The sequence below is a fragment of the Pristis pectinata genome, chromosome 3 (assembly GCF_009764475.1).
Source record: "Pristis pectinata isolate sPriPec2 chromosome 3, sPriPec2.1.pri, whole genome shotgun sequence".
Taxonomy (NCBI): Eukaryota; Metazoa; Chordata; class Chondrichthyes; order Rhinopristiformes; family Pristidae; genus Pristis; species Pristis pectinata.
In genome coordinates this window covers 56201860-56226621 of record NC_067407.1, presented here as the reverse complement: position 1 = coordinate 56226621, position 24762 = coordinate 56201860, and the positions used below count along the sequence as shown (strand labels likewise).

The 24762-nt window shown below is 38.4% G+C and overlaps 1 protein-coding gene across 2 annotated transcripts in view; it reads right to left on the bottom strand.

Moving 5' to 3' along the window:
* The window catches only part of suco (SUN domain containing ossification factor), a 79603-nt gene that overhangs the window by 9251 nt on the left and 45590 nt on the right, over positions 1–24762 (bottom strand). The window contains exons 11-18 of one of the 2 annotated variants that reach the window (XM_052012179.1): positions 24179–24284; positions 22251–22271; positions 20367–20422; positions 19459–19550; positions 12197–12262; positions 6901–6981; positions 5610–5700; positions 2375–3628 (exon numbers count right to left, since the gene is read on the bottom strand). In XM_052012179.1, coding sequence (XP_051868139.1) covers positions 2375–3628; positions 5610–5700; positions 6901–6981; positions 12197–12262; positions 19459–19550; positions 20367–20422; positions 22251–22271; positions 24179–24284 — 1767 coding nt within the window. The remainder of the gene's footprint in view (positions 1–2374; positions 3629–5609; positions 5701–6900; positions 6982–12196; positions 12263–19458; positions 19551–20366; positions 20423–22250; positions 22272–24178; positions 24285–24762) is intronic. The other variant, XM_052012180.1, reaches the window with a different exon arrangement.

Below are 24762 nucleotides of genomic sequence, written 5' to 3'. Positions count from 1 at the left end.
GACCCAGAATAATGATATGAGCGCATGATCCAGGGCAGCATTTCAGAGCAGTCCCAAGGACATTGGATAGCTCTCCTAATGCTCTAAACCACATTTATTCTGTGACCAACACAAATCATCTAACCTTTGTTTGATACAAATTGGCAGCTGTACTTCCCTAAACTATACCATTTATAGATTTGTTTTTAAACCACAAAAACAAACTTGTTCTTGACATCATGGCATCCTGATGTTTTTAGCAGTGGAAGCCAGATTTGAAACAAAGTTCTGGCACCCAGCTGATTTGTTCACTTTGCACAGCACCAAGTGGCTAAAAATACAGGGTGTGGCACCTTGAATGTTTCCCAGCTGTAGTCCTGAAGACCTGCACACATGATCCATCTACCACTTGACCAAGCAATTTAAGTACAGCTTCAACACTGCCATTCAGCCGATGAGATGAAGAACTGCCAGTGAATGCTCATTCACAAAGAACAGAATAAGTCTGACATAGCCAAATAACAATGCATTCAATTTCCTTAAATCATCAGAAAACCAACAGAAAAAGAATCAATCATGCAATACCAATCATACAATTCAATAATCTACTCATTAATGCTCATTCAAGTTTCAGCAGAACCATTCTGTGCCATGCTTTTTCCAAAGTGTTGGTCCAGACAAACATGAAATCAGGGAATGGATGCCAGAAACAGACAACCACCTTATGTATTAAGACAGCATTTGACAGAGTTTGGCACCAAGAAGCTGGAGTGAAAATGTTCAATTGAGGGCAAGGTTAAAAACTCTTCAAGTGCTAGATTCATCAGTTCCTCTAGCCTGTTCCAACATTCAGTTGAATCATAACTGATCTTTACCTCAACTCATTTTAAAGTACCTCTCCTCTATTTTAATGGACATTCATCGAGGAATTTCAGTTCTGAAAGCTTCAATTTATAATCCAAAACTTTGAGGCAGAATTCCATATTTCCAATACCCTTTGTGGGTATAAACCATGTCCCAATTTCACATCTAAATAGACTAGCTTTAATTTTAAGATCATGTCCCCTTTTCTCACTATTCTCTGCCACCCCACCAACCCTTCAGGAGGAAGAACATTCCCATATCTACTCAATTGAATCCTTCACCATTTTAAACATCAAGTTACCTCACAAACTTAACCTCAAAGCAGTAAACACATTATGCATAGAGGAAGACAGCTACAATGTAAAGAACAAAAATGATCAGAGTACATTAAGAATTCAAGTCAGCTTTCTTAACCCAAACAACCATTCCCCTATAAATTAATGGTATTTCCTGAATAATAATGAGAGGAACAGGGCAATTTGCTGGGAATTCTAGAGCATTCAGCTTCCCTCACAACACTCCTGATGAAGTTCATGCCACGCCAGAAGGAATTCTAATAGTTTAAGCTTGTTTGTGAAGTCCATCACCTGGGACTGGTTGCAAGTGCCAAGTGATGGATAACCCCAAGTCCAGCCTCCTTTAAATCAAAGACCCCTATAAGCAACTTGGCAGTAACCATAAATGTATCTGGACTAAAAACTTTTTAAATACCGAGTAGGAGAAAGGCTAGTATTCTGTGTTAAGTGTGTCTCCTGATTCCTTTGACTTAACCAGCACTTTAACAAACACATTTTAGGAATGTATTGATCAAGATGGGTGCAAATGTACCCTTAAAAGCCACTGAGCATCATTTTCCAAAGTAAACATTTGCAATCACCACAAGTAGCAAAAATTTTTACTTCAAACCAAGAAAAGACTCTCAGATTAAACTATTATTTTTCAGTCAAAATCAAAAAGACTTTGAATTAAATTGTAAGCTTCAGCAAACAAATGGGAGCACGAGTCTTGCAAGTGATTAGGTTGCTGGAGCGACTATTAGCAAAGTCCAAACAGATAACACTGGAAGCACTCATTAAATCAGACAGACCAGTGAAGTGAGAAGCACAGTTAACACCTCAAGTCAAAGATGCTTTGCAAACTGTTTCACTTTCCACAGATGTTGCATGACCTAAGTGTTTCCAGCATTTTCTGCTTTAATTTCAGATTTCCAGTGTCTGCAGTTTCTTTGATTTTCCAACCCAAAGTCCAACTTCCCTTTGATCTTCAGCAACACTACCAAGGATCCCACAAACTTCCTGGCAGTCACTGGACAAAAACCTTGAACTGCAGTAATTTTATCAATACCTTGGCTGCATTTTTCTAAGCTACACAGAACAAACAAGGAATGGATTAACATTTAAGGCTGCAATTCTTTTTTGTGATAATACACATAGTATGATTTAAAACACAAATTAATGCACAAAACAAATTCTGATCATCATTTTCCCCAATGAAAAATGTTACAAAGACCACTGAAAACTACCATACACACCGTTGGCTCAGTTCTTCGAGATACCGACTACTCAGGGACATGTTCATTTCTAACGCCTTGATGCGGTTGTTGAGTCGCATAAACACAGATTCCTTCTGGTTGGATCCATGCACTTGATTCCCATTAGTGTATCCCAGCTCAGTGACATTGTGCAATTCTGCATAGAAATCGGTAACTGTTCGATTTAGTCCATTTGAGGATGGAGCAGACAGGAGGATTTCCTCTGCAGCTTGATATTCATCTTTTGCTTCTGTCGCTGAGGAGATAGGCACATCCGAACCTGAAGGTAACAAAGGTTCTTCCGTATCTGCCACAGTCCCTTTTGTTCCAGTAGTTTCATTCTGAATTTCAGTCACTGGATAGTCGTCCACACTACCAGCTGTTTGGAAGGGTTCCGTAGGCAGTATTGATATTTGAATAGTACTTTCATTTTCATCTACGGACCCATTTACTGAAATACCCACATCTGGGTTAATAGCAGCTTCAGTTTCTAATGCAAGTGAAGCTTCCTCTGATTCTTCAGCTGCTTCCTTTTGCATGGTCTCCAGTTTAGTTTCCGTACTTTGATCTAGAATGGGCACAGTAAGCTCTGGATGGAGGTGGAGCTGGTCGGCCACTTTGTCAGCAGCATCATCAGAACTTTGAAGTATGGCAGTACATTTCACATCATATTTTGTCTCAAACGTACTGACTTCAGGAGAATGAGAAGCAAGTGGAGGATGACTGGGTTCCAGCTCAACAGAGTCAGTCTGATTAACCAAGTTCTCAAACAAATAAGTGCTGGACTGACTTTCACTGGAAATTTTAGACACTTTTTCAGCAGGCATACTATCCAATTCATCCTCTCTCATCTCTTTAGTTGCATTTACCAGAAGTGTTTCCTCCTGCCCATTTAGAACCTGGTAAATGTTGGAAACTGGTTCAACTTTTAGTTCACCAGTAAGTGTTATGCTGCGTGGCCTCTGGAGGGCTGCAATAATGGAACACCATTTATAAACATATTCCACAAAATTTGCAATACAGGAAATCGTTGGCAGTTCACTGCAGTATATCTGAGTTTCAGTTTCATACCAATTGACTAGATTATCATAATCATCTTCAGGTTTCAGAAGAGTGACAGTAGATAGCCGATTCACCAATTCCTCCTCATCCTCATGTACCAACTGCACAATTAAATCTTTCTTTTCAAAACTCAAGTCAGAAGATTCTTGCTCTGGTTTTTCTTCAATTACAGATGTAACAACCGAGTCCAACCTAAAAGGAGTAGAAGGAATGTCAAACAAGTTTCAAATAATTTATTAGCTGTCACTAGATATGCACCTTATCTTCAGCACCAAGCAGGACACTGCCTTATCAAGTATTATGGAGTCACTATGCTGAGTAAACTCCTTCTACCAATTACAAACAAAAAATGGCTTAACCCCAACTTCAGTGGGATGCTACAATAATTTGGCATCCCAGTGTAACCCACGAAGATAGTCAAAGTTTGTGTTTAATGTGCAATCCTCGAGGCCAGCAAAGCTCAGCTTTTGCGTCACTAGTGTTGAAGGCAAAATAGCAAACATGCCTTGTCACATCTAAGAATGTCTGCTGCTAGAAACCTCCACTCTAAACAAAGGAAATTTCACTTATTTGAATCAATACAAGGAATATTTAATGTCAGGTAAGTGTTGCAGGGTCAAAACAACTATCCATTTTTTTTTAAAAAGTAATGCAAAATTTGTATATTCACTTAATAGATTTCGATTCCACCATATTCAAGGCAAATTTGACTTCACACACACCCTCCATAATAACGTGCAAAGCAAAGCACATTATGACAGCGTGCAAAATTTGGTTTTATTAAAGAGAAAGTAATTACTAATTCTTCCATTGCTGGAAGCAACAAATAGAGGTTTAAAATAATTGGCAAGAGAATGAGAGTCAACTAGTGAAAAAGGAATGCAGAAAGTGCAAATTATAAGCTAGAATGCAGATTAAAACAGCAACAAACCAAGTACTGGCAGATCCAGTACTAAATACACAATCATGACAAACACCATTTCAATATCAGGTGGAAGGAAGAAAGAAAATTTGTAGGGTTATGGAGAAAGAGCAAGGGAGTAGAACTAATTAGAAAGCCTTTTCAGAAAGGCACAAGCTGAATGGCTAAATGGCCTCCTTCTGTGCTGATTCTATAGATTTTGTAACAGTCCTGACCTAATCGTGTTCATGCTGATGTCACTACCAATTCCATTTTGCATAATCCTTTGACAAATCAAACTAATCCAAATAGCAAGGTTGCAAGTACATAAGGGTTGATTCAAGTAAACATTAAAAAGTTGAACCATATTCACAACAGCTCAAACCATTTTGTTTTTTTTTTGCCCTCTCTGGTGTAGAGTCACTACACCCTAAAACTGGAAGTTTTGCCACATGGGAACCTGTTCACAATTGTTTTTCCTCATATGCCCTATAATGCTTCATGTTGTTACTCATCTGCCTTATAACCTGCAATTCAAACAAGAAAAAAAAATCATAGGAATACACTAATTACAATGAATGAACATGCAGTTTTGATGGAATGCCATTTCCTTCAGGGCAATAAATCTAGTATTGTGAGAGATAATTGGATGATAGTGCCTAGAAATTCCAGTGCACCCTAAAGAGTGCAGATTTGCAGCAACAGTTTTGCAATCAGTGTCACAGAAGGTGTGGAATTGAGGGGAGTGGAGGAAAATCAAAAGGCACAGACTAACATTTTCAATAACAAGGATCATGGAATTAAGCTGGAGTTCAGGGCCACGATTGGTGGAGAGATGAAGGGATTGAAGAATGAAGGCATTTTATTCAATTATTTGGCTAACATTCCAGTCTAGCTCTGTGCATGCAAGACCACATTGTCCGCTGGAGTACCCAATGAAATGCACTGCCCTGGCAGTGGTCAAGTCCCCTCAATATTCCAAATGAAACAGTGCATGAGGAACGTCATTACCTTGCACCTCCTTGGCAAAGCAACCCAATGTTCATTATCACATTTCACCACAGTATAAAAATGATTTTCAGTTACACAGCATTCAAAAAAGTCATTGAATTTCTCAGCTTAGTGTTCCATTTATGTCCTCAAAAATTAATGCTTCAAAGCCCAAGCTTACTTGACCATCAGCATTTTCAAAACTCCATCAAATTATGCAACATTAACTAAATATTCCAGACAGTAACAAACAGGCTTAATACAAAGATCATAACTACTTACTCAGGCATTAAAGAGGCAGGGCTAGGGCTAAGCACTGGAACAGAAATATCCATTTTTGTGGTTTCATTCTCAGATCCCATGCTTCCATTAACTGTAAAATACAAATCAATTCCAATGTAAAATAAGATAAAATTAAGTTCCAATGGAATAACCTAGGTAATGCATTCATCTTGAAGTTTGATGAAATCTGTGCAGTGGAACAGGAAATATCAATCAGTCTGGATCAGTGGCAATAGATGCGAGTAAAAAAAATTATGGATCGAAACCTTATTCCAAACTTTGAATGCATTATGCAGGCAGGGAGAGTTGATGGGTATGCTGCAGTATTAAGAAATATTGCTTTCTAAATTACTTGTTCAGTCAAGCAAATGCAAAAGACCAAAGACATGACTTGAAAAAGATCAGTTTTCTCAGTAACAGAGTTCTGATTAATTGCTTAATTCACCTTATGTGGATCTCTGCTGCATAAAATGCTACATTGCCCACAAACAGGCAACAACTACAAAAACAGTTAAATGAATGTGAAAATCTGATAAGATGAAGATATGCAAACATTAAATAGTGGCAAGTTCTTTCTCTAAAGATCCCTTTATATCCATTGGGGATCATTGTACACTGTGCTACAGAAATGGCTGAATTTTCCACTCGTTTTTAGTGACCAGAAAGCCATCACATTTGGGTTTTGCAAGGTTCAATGCTGGATCTCTTTATTTTAATCTTCATCAGGTGGGATTATTATTGATCTGGACCATGCACCATGCTCTCCCCAGCTCACAGCTCCAAGAGTTCTCCATTGCCCAAACCAAAGCAGTATTCAAGTGGTGACTTGGCTGGTGGAACACTAGGGCCTGCCTCCAGATCAGACTCTGAACAGCAACTACAAAAATAGTTCAATGGGTTTGAATCGCAGACAAAACAAAAGATCTGAAGAAACAATATAATTGTAAGTTAGTGAGGTCTGGAATTCACTGCCCAAATTCTGAGTGGAGGCAGGAATCTTTGACATAATTAACATGCAGCAATTTGAGCATTTGATAGGCTGCATTATAGAAGGCTAAAGGAGGAGCTGCAGATCAGTTTGAGTAGCTTTTTCAGCCAGCATTGACACCAATCAGCCAGAAAGTCTCTTTGTTCCATCAGCTTCTACAATTAAAGAGAAATATTTCCACCAAAGCCCATCTATGTAATGCAAAGAAGTGCCACTAACAAAATACTCAAAATTAGAAAGACTAGCTCAGAAAATGCATGCCATTGTAAGAGATCATTAAACCTACAATAAAAAAAGGTCTACCTTCTATTTCAGACATTTCCTCTCCTCCCTTCTTGGCCCCAAGCATATTGGCAGCTATGTTGACCATGTTCAGAATTGCATCTGTAAAGAAATAACAATATTTGCCAAAAGGATTTTTTGTGAAGGGTTTATTAGAAAGGTTGTTAACATTCGAGTCCAAGATCAGACTTTGCATAGCAGATTGAAGAACTTTATCATTACACAAATGAGTACAAGAGAATGTAAATAATTTGAAATAGATATTTTGTCTCTTCTCCTCCCTCTCTACTCTTCCCCCCCACCAGCCATTGAAAGCAATAAACCTCGGCTGTGTGTTGATCATATCAAAACCTGATAGGCAGCTTAAAAAATTTTAGAATGAGTTTGGAAGCAAAATCCTACACTTCAAAAAGTACTTTGATGGGATATTTTGAAAGAATCATGCAAATCCTTAACTAAAATGAACCAACCTATCTAAATAACAAGTCACGAAACTGACTCCAGTTTCAAGTAATTCCCAATTCACTTGAAGCCAAACCAGATAGTTTTAATACACCCCAAAGCAATTTTGAACTAGTAAAGTGCAAACTAACATGCAATTATTTTCAACTGATAAATTTTGAATGAAATATTTACACTAATCAGTGTAGACAAGTAAAAACCCAAATTCAAAAGCCAATAATCTGTACTAAGAACACGCCTTTGGGCCTTCCTCTTCAATGCAATTGCAAATTACTCTCATTGTCATTTCACATCCTAGCAAACAGAGTTTAGTCAACTGAGAAATTATCTAGAAAAGACACAAGTTACATACACTATACTTAAAATTCAAGTAAATTCTAAAACAGAATTAAAATGTTTAAAAATCACAGAAAGTTTACAATGTAGGCCAATAGCCCCTTGTGTACATATCAGGTGGGAAAGTGTTAACTAGCCTAATCTCACCTTGCAGTGCTAATTTTGTAGTCTTGCAGTTATAGCTCTTCAAAATGTACACCCGACTATAAATGAGCATTTCTGCCTCCATCACTGAGTTCCAGACCCTAAAGATATTTCTTCCCCCCATGCACCCTCCAAGCTTTCTACCAATTACTTAAATCCATGCATCCTGGTTTTGGCCCTCTGGGGGTGATCGAAGCAGAACCACTCATCACATTTCCATTTACTTTATCTCAGCTCCTCATAACTTTATACACGATCAAGTCTTTCCTCAGATTCCTCTGTCCTAAGGAAAATAAATACTCAGCCCTATGAATAAATCTTCCTAACATTTTCCAATCTTAACATTCTTTTCAATTATTTTTTACTCTGAAACATTGCGATCAATATCGTATGTGGCATTCAGCAGTGGTCAACCATTTCGTACACAGTTCCAACAGAACTGCCCTGCTTTTTTTTCCTTTGGGCTGAAGGATTATGTTTCCATTCAATTCCAAGTGAGTTCTGGGAGGTGGCTGAGGAGGCCAATGTGGGACTAGCAGCTTCTGTCCCAGATGGGGTAGGTGGTGCTTGACCAAGCAGGTAGGTAGTTTGGGAGATGCCAGGCTTCTGTGTCCTCCCATCAAATAGACAAGGTTTTCAATGCCTTCCTGAACACTACATTCGGACAGTCATAGGCCAGGGACGCTCACAAGATAGTGGGGGCTTTACATTTTTTCTTAAGCTTTGAGTCAAAGACTTTCCTGCTGCTCACCTGTAATCTCTTGCCATGAAGGAAATTGGACTACAGTGTCTAAGGATCAGCTATCAGACCTGTGAGTGACATGGCCTACCCACTGCAGCTAAGTAACAGTAATTAGGGCTTCAATGCCCAGAATGTTGGCTTGAAGTCAGTGACAGAAGTTTGTTCATCCTGCCAGTGGATTTGGTGAAGCTCACTGGGTTTTTGAGATGCCTGCTATGAGGGCCATATCTTAGGAGTATACAAGAATGTAGGGATGTTGCAAAGTAGACAAGTAGAAATCAGTCAGGGTATGGAAACAGGCCCTTTGGCCCACATTAACAATTACTACACTAGTAACATTTTGTTCTCCCTACCACACCCTCAACACCCCCCAATTTTCTGCCCAAATAAAAAAAACATTTCTTCCAGTACTGATACAGGGTTTCCATCCAAAACGTCAACAATTCCTTTCCCTCCTGCTGTTTCTCTTGTTTTCACAAAACAAGTTGCCATTAATTAGCAGAATAATGAGGAACCTGTTCAAATCAAAATGCCTAGTGATAGAGATATGTGCTACAGAATCAGTACACAAAATTAAGTGTACGTACTGTGCAAGTACACACACGGCTCACTTTTGCAAACTAGAATTTTCTTTAGAAAAATATCCCTACTATTCCTCAACAGGAATAGTAACTTTTTTTTTGATACAAGTATTTAGCAGCTGACTTTTTTTTAAAGAAAGGGGCAGGCATGGAACTATATGCAGCAACAAAAAAAATAGACATTCCCCCTTGACAAGCAAATTCAGTATTCAAAAACAAGACAAGCTTACTTGGACTTGGCAAAAACCTGTAAAAGTCAATCCTACTGGGAGGATTTCCACACCGAATTCTGAAATGTGTACACTCCAACAAATACATTAGCTAAATACATAGTGAAAACATTTTTTGCCTTCTCTCAGGATATGAGAAAATTCCCCTCTCTCTATGATCTTTTTTTACATTTGCAATTTTACTGCCTTTGGCATGTTCAGTGTATCACAAGGCACTGGCACATGAACTTCAACTAACTGGGCAAGACTTTTTTTTTATTATTATCAGCATCGTTGTTACCTATCAGCTTTAGTGACTATTCAAATAAAAATGAAAATTTAGTTGTAGATAATATAAAATAGCAAAAATCAAGAGAATTTGTTCAGAAACCTATTCTATGTAGACTGCAGCTAAACCAGTGACGCAAGTGGGAAACAGAAACATTTGTAGCTCACATTACATAATTATGTAAAATAGCAAGGTGTGCAATGCTGTTAAGCAGCAGAAAATCACATTTTATGAGAAACCAACAGTGAAAAAGCTATAACAAAGAGCATGCCAGAAACCAGAATCAGATGAACCCAAAATGAACAACTAATCTGGTAAAAGCTATAACACAGAACTACATGCATACTAAACAGTGTAAGCAGCATGACACAGGCCAAGAATGTAAATTTAAAATAATGCAAACAGGCCATCTGGTCCTTTGAGCTTGATCCATTTTTCAGCAACATCATAGCTAATGTGCTCGGTCTCAGTCATTGTACATATTGTCAGAAAAATAAACAAGATGGCTAACCCCATTTTCTTCCCAATTTAATACTTTTCTCTCCTCAGGATCCTGCACATTTGTCATCTGCTAGGTTAAACAGGAATCCTGCTGTTATCTTGCCCCAATTTAGAACAGAGCATGTAAATGTGCTACATGACAAGGAACATTACAGAAAGAGCTTAATACGGTCTTCATCATCAAACCAATCACACCCCCACTACCAACCCCTCCCCCTCAGTTTTTATAGGTGTAATGAGATACAAAAAAACAATTTCTCAGAAGCTAGAACTACTCTGGCCAATTGAGGTGCCCTTCACTAAAATCCCAACAGATAACAAGAACTATGCAAGTTAAAGATTCAAAATTGGATCCTTACATCTGGTCTGTCACTTAGGAAGTTTGATACAAATTTGAACTGATGTGTAATCAAACAAGTATAGATATGTGTAATCAAAGTAGTACAGGCCAATTCTGTGATCACAGGAACTTAAAAACCCGTTTTAAGAAAGAATTAAAGCAGGGTTTCAACTTCTTATTTTGACTCCTTTGTGTAATTTTATAGACAGTTATGAATGTCAATGTCTATTTTTGAAGATTATGTTGGCATTCTCAGCCCAATTTGGTTGAAATGAAAAGCAGCAGCAGTACATTGTTGAGGCAAGATTGGGACCCCTGCAGGAATAACTCCAAGCATTAATTTGCAAAAAAAACCAAAATCCAAAAGTTATGGGCTTTAGTCTGTTGAGACAAATCAACACCTTAATAGTTCCAAATTAAAACAGTGAACAATATATGTCGTGTTCTTGATAAGATTCTAACTTTGAAATAATGCCTGCTATATCCTGCATTAAGAATAAAAGACAACTGTTTAGTGCCATCTCAAATTACGCCCAGCACGTCATGGACACCAGCCTCCCCTCCTTGGACTCTGTCTTTACCTCTCGTTGTCTTGGTGAAGCAGCCAGCATAATCAAAGACTCCACCCACCCAGGACATTCTCTCTTCTCTTCCACCAGGTAGAAGATACAGGAGCCTGAGGGCACGTACCACCAGACTTCAGGACAGCTTCTACCCCACTGTGATAAGACTATTGAACGGTTCCCTTATGTGATGAGATGGACTATGACCTCACGACCTACCTTGTTGTGTCCTTGCACCTTATTGCACTGCACTCTCTGTAGCTGTGACAATTTACTCTGTACTGTTATTGTTTTTACCTGTACTACATCAATGCATTCTGTACTAGCTCAATGTAACTGCACTGTGTAATGAACTGACTTGTACGATTGGTATGCAAGATGAGTTTTTCACTGTACCTCGGCACAAATGACAATAATAAACCAATACCAATCAAAACCTGCATTTTTTAGGTTCTTGAGGTCTAATATCATAAAATTAGAACAGCTCTCAATTACATACATTAGGTAAAGATACCCACATAACCCATTCTGAAACAATGTGTCACATTCAAACACGTGGGAAGTCCACGACCTGCAGGTTCCCTACAAATTACAAAACATCCTGACTTAAAATCCAGCACCGGTCCGTCACCACCAGAAGGATCACAATGGTTCAAGGTTGCAGCTAAGGGACAATTAGGGATGGGCAATAAATGTTGTCTCTCAGTGACACCCACATACTAAAAAATTGAAAAATTTGCTAAGTTGGACAGAATGAATCAACCCAACGCTTTTCCCTTCTCACTTACAATAAAAATGCAAGTCTTTGAGTCAACTGAAAATTACAAAGTGCCAGCTTGTAATTTCGTTATCATTATAGATTTGGACAACATTATGACAAGCATTGCATCTACCAACATTCAATTTGGGAAACTCAACTTCCAATCATAATTTCAGTAAAAAAAAACAGGTTGGAAAGTTAAGCAAAATAATAAAACATTGAGTGAAGGACCAAAAAAAAGGAAGCATGATTAACCACAGATCAGGGTTGGGTAGTGTATGGAGAAGCAGAGGAGAGGCATCATAATCAATAGCTATGGACCTGCAGTCACAATTTTTGAAATCCATCCTTAGATCAAAATGGGGAATCAAAAATGTATTAAAAACTCACTTGTGGCTGAACCCAGTAGATTTTTTGATGATTTTTCTTCTCGAGTACCATAATCCAGGGGATAATCTGTTTAATAGCAACGACATACAAACATTTTCACAACAGCTACATGCAAACATTAGATAGCAATGTGTGCATCAATTGCTAGTTGAAGAAAGCAGCTATCAAAATTGCTTCAAGGTTGCTGATGATTACCACACTGTAGAAATAATACACATACAAAGCCATTCTTGTCCTTATAAGAAAAAAATGCTTACGGCAATTTTGCTTTGAGCCCAAACTCAATGCAGAATCTCTGGAAAACAGTGCAACCACACACTGCCAAAAACCAAGCACAAACAGGAAATAAAAGAAAGCTGCATTTCTTTTTAAAATACAAAATCAAGATGAAGCTACTTTTCAAGCAAGCTAAATTTTTTAAGATCATTTTGAGATCTTACTAATCATTATGTACTTAAGTCATTAATTAACAGCCTCCTACAATTTCCCAAGCAGTAGAACCATTAGCTCCTCAAAATAATGGGTACTACTTACTACCGAGGCAAATGGGCACCAAAAATATTTGGTGTCATAGAACATTTGATTCAGCAAGCTTTAGTAACTGAAAACTCAAACAGGAAACAAATACACATGTACTGCATTTTGATTTGATTTTGAAAGAACATTGACAGCAAGGTAGCAACTAAGCCTCAGCATAGAATTGCTGCCGAAAAATAAAGTCTCCAGACATGTTTTTTTTCCCTTCATAATAAAAGGTGGATTGCACGAATACATTCTTAATATCTACAGCCCAGAAAACACCGTGTTCCCCACCAACCCACTGAAAAAATATAAAATTATGGTTTTGCATGCCTATAAAAGATACAATTGCAAGGGGGAAAAATGTGAAGAATCTCATGCTTCCTATCGTCGATGGACTTCACTTACAAGTTCAGGTTAAGCCAAAGTCAATGGCCCAGAAATGCTATCCTGTAGCACAGGATTTTGTGAACCAGGATTTTTGCCAAAAGCCCATTTGTGTTAACACATTTCCCTATTAGGTGAGGTCAGGTGCTACAACCCAACTTGACAAGCAATACTAGTCTTGACACATTTGTGCAAAAATTCTGTGTGGGCTATGTCACAGGAAAATTAAGGTCTGGTTTGCCTCCCAATGTCTATGATTATTTATCATGGATTGACTCATTGTCAGAAGAGAGTTCAGTGAATGTTAATTTGGGATATCCTATGGGTCCAGGTTCTCCAAGTATCAGAGATTTAGTCACACATTATGAGACTTTGTAAATTTGAGTAATGGCCCAAAGACGTATGGGTAGGTTAATTTGGGTTTAAAATGGGCGGCGTGGACTCGTTGGGCTGAAAGGGCTGTAAATAAAATTTTTTTTAGAAATTTAAAAATTGAGGGGGAAACTAGATTGCGAGGGAAGAGAACCGGAGGAGTAGGTCAGAGAAAGAAGGGGATGGGGAAAAGTCAGATCTGACAGGTAGAGAGGCTTTGAGAAAGGAGAAGCAGAGTACAGGCTACAAAAGTAGTAAGGTGGATGGGCTAAAGTGCATTTACTTGAATGCGAGAAACATCAGGAATAAGGGAGTGAACTGAGAGCTTGGATAAGTACATGGGACTATGATATTGTGGCATGGCTGACATCGGGGCAGGAATAGATATTGAATGTTTCTGGTTTTCAGCGTTTTAAAAGGGATCGGGGGGGAGAAGAGGAGGGGTGGCGATGCTGGTCAGGGACACAGGTACAGCTGCAGAAAGGGTAGATAATGTAGAAGGATCCTCTCTAGAGTCAATATGGCTGGAAGTTAGGAAGAAGAAAGGGGCAGTTACCCTCCTGGGAGTATTCTATAGGCCCCCCAGTAGCAGTAGGGATACTGAGGAGCAGATTGGCAGGCTGTTTTTGGAGAGATGCGAAAATAACAGGGTTATTATAATGGAAGACTTCAACTATCCAAATATTGATTGGCACCTACTTAGTGTCAAAGGTTTAGATGGGGCGCAGTTAGTTAAGTGTGTCCAGGACGGATTCCTGACACAGTATGTTGACAAGCCAACTAGAGGGAATGCCATATTAGATCTAGTTTTAGGTAATGAACCAGGTCAGGTGACAGATCTATCGGTGGGTGAGCATTTGGGGGACAGTGACCAGTGCTCCATAACCTTTAGAACTGTCATGGACAGGGATAGGAGCAAAGAGGACGGGAAGGTATTTAATTGGGGAAAGGCAAATTATGAGGCTATAAAGGCGAGAACTTGGGAGTGTAAATTGGGGTGACATTTTAAGGGAAATGTACTATGGAGATGTGGTCAATGTTCAGGGATCTTTTGCAGGATGTTAGGGATAAATTTGTCCCAGTGAGGCAGAGAAGGAATGGTAGGGTGAAGGAACCATAGGTGACGAGAGAGGTGGAACAACTAGTTAGGAAGAAGAGGGCAGCATACATAAGGTGTAAGCAGCAAGGATCAGACAGGGCTCATGAGGAATATAGAGTAGCAAGGAAGGAACTTAAGAAAGGGCTGAGAAGAGCGAGAAGGGGACATGAAAACGCTTTGGCGAGTAGGGTTAAGGAGAATCCCAAGGCTTTTTTCACGTACGTAAAGAGCAGAAGGATGGCTAGGGTAAAGGTAGATCCGATTAAAGACAAAGGTGGGAGGATGTGCCTGGAAGCGGGTGAGGTTCTCAATGAATACTTGTCTTCAGTATTCACCAAGGAGAGGGGTCTTGATGATGCTGAGGACAGTGTAGGTGAGGGTAACGTTCTAGAGTATGTAGATATTAAGAGAGAGGATGTGTTGGAGTTGTTAGAAAATATTAGGACAGATAAGTCCCCGGGGCCTGATGGAATATTCCCCAGGCTGCTTCGTGAGGCAAGGGAGGAGACTGCTGAACCGTTGGTTAGGATCTTTGAGTCCTCATTGTCAATGGGGATGGTACCGGAGGGTGGCGAATGTTGTCCCCTTATTCAAAAAACTAGTAGAGATAGTCCAGGGAATTACAGACCGGTGAGCCTTACGTCTGTGGTGGGTAAGCTGTTGGAAAGGATTCTAAGAGATAGGATCTATGAGCATTTGGAGAATCATGGACTGCCAGCATGGCTTTGTGAAGGGAAGATCTTGCCTCACAAGCCTTATAGGGTTCTTTGAGGTGGTGACCAGGAAGATTGATGAGGATAGTGTAGTGGATGTGGTTTACATGGATTTTAGTACGGCGTTTGACAAGGTTCCGCATGGTAGGCTTCTTCAGAAGGTCAGAGGCCAAGGTATCCGGGGAAGGTTGGCTGTGTGGATTCAAAATTGGCTTGCCTGTAGAAAGCAGAGGGTTATGGTGGAGGGAGTGCATTCGGATTGGAGGGCTGTGACTAGTGGTGTCCCACAGGGATCGGTCTGGGACCTCTACTTTTTGTGATATTTATTAACGACTTAGACGAGGGGGTGGAAGGCTGGGTTAGCAAGTTTGCAGATGACACAAAGATTGGTGGTGTTGTGGATAGTGTGGAGGGCTGTAGAAGCTTGCAGAGGGATATTGATAGGGTGCAGAGCTGGGCTGACAATTGGCAGATGGAGTTCAATCCAGAGAAGTGTGAGGTAGTACACTTTGGAAGGACAAACTCCAAGGCGGAGTACAAGGTAAATGGCAGGATCCTGGGCAGTATAGAGGAGCAGAGGGATCTGGGGGTTCATATCCACAGATCACTGAAAGTTGCCTCACAGGTGAATAGGGTAGTTAAGAAAGCTTATGGGATGTTAGCTTTTGTAAGTCGGGGGATTGAGTTTAAGAGCCGTGAAGTGATGATGCAGCTTTACAAAACTCTGGTTAGGCCACACTTAGCGTACTGTGTCCAGTTCTGGTTGCCTCGTTATAGGAAGAAAGTGGAGGCATTAGTAAGGGTGCAGAGGAGATTTACCAGGATGCTGCCTGGATTAGAGAGTATGGATTATGAGGAAAGACTCAAGGAGCTAGGGCTGTCCTCATTGGAGAAGAGGAGGATGAGGGGAGACACGATAGAGGTATACAAAATATTGAGAGGAATAGACAGTGGACAGCCAGCACCTCTTTCCCAGGGTGCCAATGCTGTGGCTTTAAGGTATTGGATGGGAAGTTCAAGGGTGATGTCAGAGGGAGGTTTTTCACCCAGAGAGTGGTTGGTGCATGGAATGCACTGCCTGGGGTGGCGGTGGAGGCTGATACATTGGACAAGTTCAAGAGATTGTTAGATAAGCATATGGAGGAACTTAAGTTAGAGGGATATGTGGGAGGAAGGGGTTAGATAGTCTTAGGTGTGGTTTGAAGGGCGGCACATGGTGGGCCGAAGGGCCTGTATTATGCTGTATTGTTCTATGGTTCTATTTCACAGCCCCTGCCCTGCTGCCCCCGCCCCCCGATACAAACCTAAAATAAAGGATCTTGGTCACTTTGAACTAAGTAATGACAAAGAGCAGCAGGGTTTCAAATGCCACCATGTGGACGTTGCGAGCAGACAGCTACCAATCACATCACTGAATTGAGAACCTCAATGTCATTGCACATGGCCCACAGTTGAAAGTTGGAAAGAGAACTAGAGATCCATATCTAACCCAAAAAACAATAAATTCTCTATTTCCAACTAAGTAGGCATCTTGCACCTACATTTCCTGTTACTTTCAGTTAAAAGGAGAATTGGCATATCTTGTTCCGGGAACAGGCAAGGTGAAGAAGGATAAAATACAAGTGGAAAGAGTAATGTCACATTGGAATGGAACCCAGGTAGTCACTCATTCTTTTCACATCATGCAATTCCCATTTTTTTTTCTTTTTTACTTTCACTGATTCTTCACATTTCCATCCTTTCCACAAAATAAATGTTCATTTTAAATTCTCACCCCCACCACCAAGCAACAATTTTTTTTAACCAGGATTAAAAACTGGAATACAAAGTTTTTAAATTAAATAGTTAAACTGGATCCTTTTACCGTTTTAAATCATCCATCTAATACCCAAGCCCTCAAAATATCTTGTAGAATATTCAATCAATACATACCATAAAATTGAATTTTACAAATTGTAAGAAATAGAAAGTAACCCATGATAATTGCACAGAATGTCAACCTTTGACTACTATAAACAGCTAAATTGCTTGCAAAACACAATGAGGGTAGTACATGGAAAAAACACAGATTTGCAAGATCTCAAATAACTTGGATGGAGATAGACAGCATGAGAGTAGGCTTAGAGCACGAACACAAGGACTAGGTTTGTTTGTTCTGCATGCTTAATGTATTCTATGCCTTATGATCTTTGTATTTTGCATAAGTTACAGGTTTTTTTTTTACACTGCAGAAACTGCATCCTAATTTCATGAATATGCCTTTGCACAGGCATCTATCTTCCAGGTCATTGGTAAAGTTCCAGACTTTGAAGAGGAAGAAAAGATTACATTTTATAAAAACAAAACATGGATTGTGCTGAAAAATCAGATGAAGCAGACACTGGAAGCATCAAGTCAACAAGCTTCTATCAGAACTTGGGGAAAAGTTAGAAATAAAGGAGGTTTGAAGATAACAGGAAAAGGGAAGTGAAGGAGATAGCACAAGAACAGAAGAAAATAGCAGGCCAGCAAGCCCCTCAAGCCTGACCTACCATGCAATATGACTAAAGCTGAGCTATGCTGTACTTAGTTCTTCAATGTGCCAGTTCCCATAACCTTCAAATAAATATCTGAAAGAACAGAGAATTATCTTAAATCTGGCCTCCACCACCTGAGAACAGAATTCCAGAGATTCGCAACCCTCAGAAGAAATTCCTATGCGCCTCAGTTTAAGATGACCAGCTCCTTATTTTGTAGCCATGTCCCCTCATTTGTGACTCACCCACTAGCAAAAACAGCTCAACATCTACCCTGTCATGCCCTCTTATATGTTTGAATAAGGTCACCTTAACCCGAGGGAACAAAGACCCAACTGTCTAAGCTCAGGACAACACACTTATCCTTCTGCCAATTTTTTGTCATTCATGCATTGAAATACTTAAATCCATCTGAACTTCACTCATTTTCAGCCTCTCTCCATTCCAAGTTTTAATTCCTCTTACTCAGGTGAATGACCTCACATTTCTCCACTTCATTTGCCAGATTAAACTCTACTTGCTATATTCTCACCAAAATCACTTAAACCAGCTATATCCTATTGCAGAATCACATGCCCTTCCACCTATTTTCATATCATCTGCAAACTTGGATACCTTGCATTTAATTCCCTCCCCCAGGTCATGAAGTAGTGAGCAACTGAGGGCCAAAAGCAAAAGGGAATGTCTGTGCCAAGGTGGAAAGCAGGACAGATTAAATGGCAAAATGGACGATGGATGGTGAAAGGCAGACAAGGATTGAAATAGGACAAGAAACAAAAAATCTAGGGGAGGCATGAACTGGAAAAACAGAATCTGAAATTACTGAAAATTATTGCAGGTGGTGGAAATACGAAATAGAAAATTAAAGAGAGTCATTAATCATTGAACTCAACATTTAACCAGAGAAATAGTAATGTACTTTTTCCAAAAGTTGTGCTGCTGTTCCTCAAGCCTGAGTTCAGTTGCATTTGCATGGTGTAGGAAACATAGTATAAAGAGTGCAGTAGGATGGAGTAGTAAGCAGACAAGTGACAGAAAGATCACAAAAAATTGTGGATTGAATACAGGTAAGGTAGAGGCGACCACATCGCGAGCATCATTACAGTTTAGCAAATTTGCACAAGTAAATCTCTGTTCACCTGCAAAATGTGGAACATGGAGGCCAATGGAGGTGAAAAGCAAGAACCAGGAGAGAGGGAGAAGGACAAGGCTAAGGAGAGTTGGGGCAGCCAAGATAGTTACCTGAACAGAAAGCTAGAGCTAAAGTGTAGGAAATGGAATTGACTCAGACTTGTTAGTGATGAATTTTTGGCTGAGAAAAGGACATATCGGAAGCACTGGTTAGAAAGGCGGTATCGTCAAATGGATGAGACAAAGCAGAGAAACAGAAATGTAATGGAGTCCTCACAGGAGGCAACGTGGGAGGAAATATGGTCAAGATACCCATCCAAATTGGTGAGCCTGCATTAAGGCACTAGCCTAAGATGAAGATAGAATTGTCAAAGAAAGGTAGAATGTTGCAATTACACATTACAAACTCTTTTCTAATCATACAATGCATTTTACTGGAAACTGACACAGAATTACTTTGTCTGGATACCTTCAAGCTGAAAAGTAATATCTACATAGAGAATTACCAGTAAAAAAAATACATACCATAATCTTCATCAAGATATTCTAGGCGTTCTGTATTGTACTGAGACTCAGCAATTTCCTCATATTCCTCCACCATGCTGGTACCAAACACTCTAATACAAAAATGTTTTATGTTATATTTTAAAAGCAGCAAAAGAATTTTTAAGAAGTCAATACATGTGAAGCTCCACTGCTGGCACAGTGATCCTCTCTCAATTATACTATCACTAAAATGTTACACTGAAGTATTAGTCCAGCTTCTATGAAGTAAAGGATCACAATAGTATTTTTAAAATGGAACAACTATTCCCACTTTTGTAAATGTAGTTTTGACAATTTTCATCTGCAAGTGCCAGATCCCAGTCCTTCACAGTCTTAATATTTTGGTAAGATTTCAATAATATGTCTTGCATTACCTACAGAAAAATTGCTCCAAAAAAAAGTCACCTCACCTTTTGGGATTGACAATATTTGACAGTTTTCAAAAATAATTGCCAAATTCAACAAACTTCAGGTTGAATGGTTGAAAAGCACCATTATTCCTCCCTCAAGCCAAGAGGGTTTGAATAATTCTCACTATTTGTAACATATTTGGCTGGACACGGTTTGTCCACTTGATTTTACTGCAGGCTAAACTTTTCTATGTATTATCTTGATTATTTACAAGACACAGGAAGGCAGACACCAAGTTAATCCTTTTTAAACAAAAATGCCATATTTTTTGTCATTTGCCTTGGTCTTCCTGGAGTAAAGTACCCCAAATTCGATTCAGCAATTGCCAACAGTGAAAAAGATTAAATGCTAGTTCTGATAACATTCTATGATGTGGTTTTAGGGAATGTACAAGGTGAAACAGTGGTTGTCTTATTTACATTACTGAAAAGAGAACACTGATTTATGCAATCAGTAAATCTCAAATACAACCTTACCTTATCAGGCTAAGGGGACAGAAGTGCTCTGATCCAAAGTGTGATACCAATTCCACCTACAAAAGAATTACTGAATTAACATGAGGTAACATTCAACAGTTCAAATTAGGAGAAAAACAGGTGAAAATTTTTCAGAAAATTCATTCACCAAGAAGAAAATACACAAGAATTTAAGGAACAGAGGAGTGCTGTGATGAATTAACAAAGTGCTGGCTTGCTACCTTTCAAGTGTAATTTGTGAAAGATAAAAATCAGAAAATCTGTAGGTGGTTTAATAAATCAGTTCTACAACTTTTAGTGTAATAAATATACACAGAAGCTCTCAAATATGCAGCAAAAAATAATTTGATTTTTAAAAAGCTACTTGCTCACGAATAAACACTCATTTCTCGGCACATTTGCCAAAATCAAGCAACAATAACATCCACACTTGCGCACAAATGTTGGGATGTTTAGAAACTCACACTCTTCATGCAATGAATCAAAGGCCTTCGCAACTGACTTCAATCATCCACTATAATTAGATGCTAACAATGCAAGAAGCACTGTAAAAAATTCAAAAATCAATTCACTCATAGCTGCAAGACCCAAGCAATGTAAATTATCTATTACTAAGTGATTAGACTCATCTCTGTACAAAATGACTTCCAGCATGTTAAGAGTTCACTGAAAACTGCATATTGTGGAAATCAGATCACAATTACAAACAAATAATTTATTAAAGCTTAGCATGATTCAACTTAAACACAAAATTACATATAGATAGCAAGACTCCACACATTCATTTCTATCATTAAGTTCATTATTAATAAGCTATTGTAATTAAACATATTTAGGTGAAGAGTTTGTTTTGTAAAAAAAAATTCTGCTTCCCTACAAAAACAAAATACAGAGACAGTGTTGAAGGTATACAATTATAAGCACCATTCTTGAATGTTATCAAAGTACAAATCAGATGTCTTAAATGACAAAATTTTAAAAATTGAAAACTGAGGACTATATGGGGTTTAAGTTTGACGAAAATCCAATAGGTACTGAAACAATACTCTGGTGTGGAGACACCCATCACCACTACGTTAATATTCTTAAACTAGTTTTCTGTTAGGACAGGTTTGTTCAATAATCAAAAGAGTAAACATTACTTTTATTAAAAAAAACCACAAGACTTGGAGCCAGCTATGTAACAACCCAATTTTTTGCTGTGAACTCATTGTGAAGTAGCAAAACAATCTGCAGCATTGATTTTTTCACAATAATGAAACAGAAGATTACTGACTTAGCTGGTGGGGGGGGGGGGCGGGGGGGCAGGGATAGAGGGAGAAAGTGGCATTTCAGTTATACTAGCATTTTTTTTAATTATAAAGACTAGCCTTGAATTGTGAGGCATCAATTTTTTTTTAAATTAACTGGAAATTTGGGTTTCACTAGATTCAATGTACAAATAAAATTGATTAAATCTACATACGGACAATATTGAAAACAACAAGTACCACCAAAATGTATCCATTTCCACAAAAGCAGTATTTTGTGCTTCAAGCATACATTCCTGCGTGCTCCAACTCCAGTGATAGCATAGGAAGTGCCTGTATTAACTTACAGGTTTCACTATAGCTGGGAGCAAATTCATTGAGAGGAATATACTTATTAGATTTTCACCAAACTTCAAAGTTCTTAAGGTATTAAGACAAAATAATATTTGTTGACAGAAACAGTGCAATAAACTAAATTTTTCCAGTTGGAGTGGTATTTAAAAGTATGATTTGTTAGTTTTGCCAATGCATGTTACTTCATTAATAAAGGCATGCAATGCTGTACTTCATGCATGCTTGCAGTGTCTCCAGAAAGGAAACTTCCAATCCATGATTAACTTCTATTAATGCTAACCTTTATGTATTTGATGAACATCTGAAGCAAGAGAAAGGGAGAAAAAGATGTCAGTAAGAGTAGTAACAGTCAAGGTTGATCACTACATGCTATAAAAAGATCACAGTACCATTATTTTCAAACATTTTCCAAGTAAAATCTTTCTCCAAATATTGTGCTCTGAAGAACTTAAAGAAATAGCAAAATACAAAAGTTTTCCAGATATTTAGAACTCTTTAAAAATCAGCCATAGATTTGTCAAAGAGTTTGAAGATTTGCAAATACATCCTTGCAGGATACTTCCAGCCTTGCATTATATTAATTTTATTTAACGTTAAAAAAAGCACAACATTAATTTCAGCTACTTAAGGCAAAACAGAATGCTCACAAGCATTTGAGCTATATTTCAGTGAAAACGTCACAATATTGATGCCATAGCAAAGCACTGGAAGTTCTACACAAAGCTCTCATCCCTTCAAGTATGGACAGGTAAATCACCATATGGCACTGGAGTGCTCCATTTTATTGGGAAGGAAAGAAAAAGGGAAGCAAAGAGTGTGCTACTCCTCAGGATTGCACCTTTCAGTTGAGCAAAAAAGAACACAAATACTTAAAAAAGTCAACAATCCTGGCAAACCAGATGATTTAAAATAAAAAATAACAGAAATTATGATTGTTGCCATTAAAATAATAGGGATCGACCACAAAATATTTGCCTGCACTCAAACCATTGAATGAAGCAATCACACATGTACCTAATATCAAGCTGTTAATTATAACCCATTATCCAGATATAAAATGTTAGTTTAAAAGGCAATGCACAAGCAAAATTTCACTTTGAGAAAAGTACTAGTCATATGACATACACACATTATGAAACAGTGGCTGTACAAGCATCACTGTGCTGAACTAACAAAACAAAGCACCCCTCCAGTAAAGGATCTACAATCTAAAATTCAATGTAAAGATGTGGCTGACAATGGAAAGGCAGCTTCATCAGCCTCCCCAGTCTCCACTACAGATTTTTAAGTATACCCATTTCCACACTCTGACGTTCTAAATCAAGTCTAACAAACCCAACCAACCTTTATTTGACTACTTTTGGATGTGCACGAGTTTCTTCAGACAAAGTTGCTAAGGTCTGTAAACCCCATATGTTGTGATAAAGCTACTTCAAGAAGTCCTTAATCATTAATAACGACAACTGAGCAACTTAACATGGACTAAGCAGCAGCGAGAAACAGAATGAAGTACAAGCTGTTTATTGACACCCTTTTTAGATGGATGCTCACATTCGCCAGTTCTTGCATGTCTCAAACATCTAGCAACAATTGCAATGCAAACTTGTCTGATTCCTCAAAGATCACGCATTTAGAAGAACATTTTTGTTTAAAATGTGAATGCCCAAATTCAGGTCAGACTTATTACTTTGGGGTTCCTTCTGGGTATACAAGACTTGTTTGCCAGAAACTGGCGAGAGAAAGCAATCCTCAAAAAAGGACAACAAAAATGCTGCACAGTATCTAAAAATCCTTAAGCTATGAAACCAGTGGTAATAAATTATCGTATGGAAATTAAAGAAAATAGACCACAAATGACCAAACACTGGTTTTCAGTAAGAATAGTTTGAACCACTTGAATCCATTGCAGCAAATACATGTTGGAAGTATTTAGAATTGAAGTACACACAAACATTTAAGACATGTTTTACAAGGATATTAGGCTTATACATAGTACCTTGTAGTTTGAGTACTATTACTGCATAACTAAGTAATGAGGATGCCACTAGCAGATAGCACAGGCTGCAATAGTCAGAACTTCATGAAAGCTAAAAATACTTACTATCAGATTACATTACAATACGTTCCTGAAAGAAGTGGACTTCTGAGCAGTAATGAAGTGCTAGTTATTTCATTTGCACCATTTCTGAAAACAAAATATACTTTTACCTTGACATACTTGGCATACATTTGCTCATCTAAAGGAAAGCTCTGCACTGTTCTCTCATCCAGAGCATGGAATGTGCCGAGTTTAACCCATTTATTGGTGGGATACCTGAATGTAAAGAAGGTGACAAGAAAATAAGTGGTTATGAGTGACTTATTTAGAAAACTATTTAAACATTAAATTTTAGCCCACACAAACAGCAAAATTCAGCTTCACTATCAAAGTGATTTGGAAGGAGATCACTCACCTGTTGTACAAAATAAAACAGAAAATGTTGTAAATAGGTCAAGCACATTTATGGACAAAAAAGCTTAATATTTCAGGTTAGCAACCTTTCATTAGGTCCTTCAAAAGGTCAGCAACCCGAAGTGTTGACTCAGCTCAAATCCTCCATAGATGTTGTTTTGATCAGAACTACTAACATTTTCTGTTTTTATCTCAGATTTTCAATATCTGCAGTATTTTACTTTACCCAAGCATGAATTTGAATTTATGCACCTAGGAGTAAACTAAATAAAATCATCTTGGTTTAGGGTGCACTGATTTTACATTAAACAAAAAAGTATGGAATAAAACCTCTAAATAG